The 3,649-nt window shown below is 35.4% G+C and overlaps 1 protein-coding gene across 1 annotated transcript in view; it reads right to left on the reverse strand.

Annotated features, from left to right (window-relative positions):
* Positions 1 to 3,649, reverse strand: part of DHX40 (DEAH-box helicase 40) — a gene marked incomplete at its 5' end in the record, with an annotated part of 25,654 nt that overhangs the window by 7,029 nt on the left and 14,976 nt on the right. Inside the window, one exon of the mRNA XM_031059775.1 lies at positions 845 to 925. Within this exon, the coding sequence (XP_030915635.1) occupies positions 845 to 925 (81 nt within the window). The remainder of the gene's footprint in view (positions 1 to 844; positions 926 to 3,649) is intronic.

Raw genomic sequence — 3,649 nt, forward strand, 5'->3', positions numbered from 1 at the left:
TATATTTATATATTTATATTATATAAATTTATATATATTTACAGGGGGAAAGTATGTATATTTTTCTATATGATATATTTATATATAATAATATATATGATAAGATGCATAATAAAATGTATAATAAAATATTTTTCTATATTATATATATTTTAATATGTTTTCTATACTTTATTATATATTTTATTATACATTCTGTTATATATTATTATATATCTAGTATATATCTTACTATATATCTTACTATATATTCATTCCTTCTGGTACATATCTTATATATTTCTATATCTATTTTTATATATACAGATCCAATGAAATGATGTGTAAATGTGAATTGGGTAAGAAGCACTTCCCTCTGGACAGTGAATTCCCATACAGGTGCTGGGGACATGGAGAAATGTCAACACCAATAAAATAACCCACATTTCTCCAGCTTGCTCGTGGCTGCTCCATGGCAGGCACAGCCAGCGTTGGGTTTGGTTTTTTTTTTTCATTATTTCCAAGAAGAATTCCTGGAAGTTTAGGATAAGATCTCACTTCCTGCCTGAGCTCTTGGATGGAGCTCCCAGGCCGAGCCTGAGCTCCTGAGCCACAACAGTCTGGGATCCAGAGCTGAGGTCACTCAGGAACTCCAGGACAACGTGCAGAACCTGATTTTTATCTCCCAAACCCCAAACCCTGCTCCATCCCTGGTTTTGTAGACAGTTTATTAAACCCCAGTAAACATCCTGGAGGTTAAATAAGGAAACACATGCTGCTGCTGAGGAGTGTCCTTCAGTCCACACAAAACATCAATTTAAGCCTTAGATTTGAAATTGTTGCAGTGAAACCCTTTGGTTTTTACCTGTCAATAGCATCGCACTGGTAAAGTTCCTTCAGAGCTTCCAAAATGTGTCTTTCCTCAGGGGGGTCCAAATAGGGAAATCTAGGGTTAAAAATGAAGTAGATTTGTGAGCTTTCATATTTATAAACATCATTTTAAACATTTAAATATTCATTTTAAAATTACTTTTAAAAAACTTATTATTTTAAAATTTTTTAATTTATTTTATTTATTTTAAATTTTTAAATATTTATGAAAATCATTTTTAAACCTCCCCAATGCATGTCTTCTAACCAAAGTTAGATAATCATAAATAATCATCTTATGTGTGTTCCTGTACAACCTCCATCTGAGGAATTTCTGACAACAAATCCCATGGCACACACTAAACTGCATTTTCTACTCTTCTATGGTCTTAGAACTGTAAAATGCCAGAAAGATGAAACTTTTGGAGTATAAAACACAGTATTTTAAGCATTTAAATGTGTAAAAAAACAGTATTTTAAGCATTTAAAGGTGCAAACCACAGTATTTTAAGGATTTTAAGCATTTAAAGGTGTAGAAACCAGTATTTTAAGAACTGCAAGTATTTAGAGGTGTAAAAACCAGTATTTTAAGGATTTTAAGTAATCAAAGGTATAAAACCCAGTATTTTAAGCATTAAAAGATATTCTAAGGATTTGAAGTATTTAAAAGAACACTTTAAAAGAAGTATTTTAAGGATTTTAAGCATTTAAATATATAAACCCCAGGATTTTAAGGATTTTAAGTATTTAAAGGAACGCTAGAAACGAACACATTTAATTTGGGAGAGATGGGAGTTTTGGCAGAGCCTGATCCTGGAGCTGGGGATGCAGGCTGGAATGGAGAGGAGAGCAGCAGCAAAGCTGATGGAAGTGTCCCACTTGGCTGGGGCCCTAATCCTGCCCCTGCCCCTCCTGGAGCAGGATAATCCCCCTGCAGTGCAGGGAGCTCACCTGATGACATCATGCACGGAAAGGCATTTCAAGGTGAGGATCACAGATGTCAGGCTGGTCCTCCTGATCTCTGGCACGGTGTGCTGGGGCATGCACTGCTCCCAGAACTCCCTGCTGTACAACCCAAAACTCTTCCCTGCCGACGTCCGGCCGGCGCGCCCGGCTCGCTGCTTGGCTTCACTCCTGCCCCCAAAAAAAACCAATATTCATTCCTTCTGGTAGCACCCAAACAAGCACAAAAAGTCTCTCTTTATAGATGGAAGAGGTATTCCTGCACAGCAGCTGAAAAATCCAGCTGTGCAAGAGATAAAGAAGAATTTTCGTGCATTTTTTGGACGCTGCTGTATTCAGCCAGCACTGCTCAGACAACGCCAATTCCTCCTAAATATCTGTAACTTTTAGCAAGTTGTATATCCTGAACTACTTTTTACTTGGTTTTAAATTGCTCAGGTGTGCTGGGGCATGCACTGCTCCCAGAACTCCCTGCTGTACAACCCAAAACTCTTCCCTGCCAATGTCCGGCCGGCGCGCCCGGCTCGCTGCTCGGCTTCACTCCTGCCCAAAAAAAAACCACCAACATTGAAACCTCTCATCCCTTCTGGTACCATCTAAACAAGCAAAAAATATTTCTCTTTATAGATGGAAGAGGTATTCCTGCACTGAAAAATCCAGTTGAAAAATCCAGCTGAAAAATCCAGTTGTGCAAGAAATAAAAAAGAATTTTCGTGCATTTTTTGGATGCTGTCATATTCAGCCAGCACTGCTCAGACCTCAGACAATACCAATTCCTCCTAAATATCTGTGACTTTTAGCAAGTTGTATATCCTGAACCACTTTTTACTTGGTTTTCAATTGGTTAATTAAAACCAATTAAAGTGGTTTTTAAACCTTAAAATGGTTTTTAAACCTTAAAGTGGTTTTAAATCTTAAAGTGGTTTCAAACCATAAAGTGGTTTTTAAAGCCTTAAGTGATTTTAAACCTTAAAGTGGTTTTTAAATCTTAAAATGGATGTTAAATCTTAAAATGTTTTCAAAATTTTAAGTGGTTTTTTACCTTAAAGTGGTTTTAACTCATGGGGCTTTGAGGTTGCTGCCTATCTTTTTATTTCTTTTTTTTAACACAGAGCGTTATTGCCAGAGCAGCTCCCAGAAACAGCAAGTGATATTTTCCACTTACTTTGAGATGGGAACCACCTCCAGGATGTCCAAACCCACTCGGGGATTATGGTTCAACTGCTTCACAAAGCCACTGTCCACCACATATCTGAAAAAAACAATGCAGAGAGGTAAAAAACAGGGCTCAGCAGGGAACTGACACAGGGATTTCATTTAAAAAAACCCACATTTATTCTACCTAGACCCTGGTTATTCAGTAGATTTGATTTCAAAATAGATTCAAAAATATTTGTGACCACTAAGACTATAATAATATCAATTATTTTCTTACTACACATCCAAAAAAAGGGATCAGCAGCAGAAAAAATGTGTTTTTTCAAACCCACACCTTTCTGAATTATTCCCTCTGTTATGAGAGACAGAAATCAATACCTGACTCCTTCAATGGTCAGAGATGTTGCAGCAATGTTTGTGGAGACCACACATTTTCTGATGCCTCTGGGGGCTGGCAAAAATATCCTTTTCTGTTGATCTAAAATGACAGAAAATAATTACATAAAATAAAATTACTAAATAAAATAAAATAAAGCAATATAAAATAAAGCAATGCATAATAAAGCAAAATAAAATATAAAATAAAGTAAAAAAAAGTAAAAAAAAGTAAAGTAAAATAAAATAAAATAAAATAAAATAAAATAAAATAAAATAAAATAAAATAAAATAAAATAAAATA

Source organism: Geospiza fortis, unplaced genomic scaffold (assembly GCF_000277835.1).
Source record: "Geospiza fortis unplaced genomic scaffold, GeoFor_1.0 scaffold538, whole genome shotgun sequence".
Classification (NCBI taxonomy): Eukaryota; Metazoa; Chordata; class Aves; order Passeriformes; family Thraupidae; genus Geospiza; species Geospiza fortis.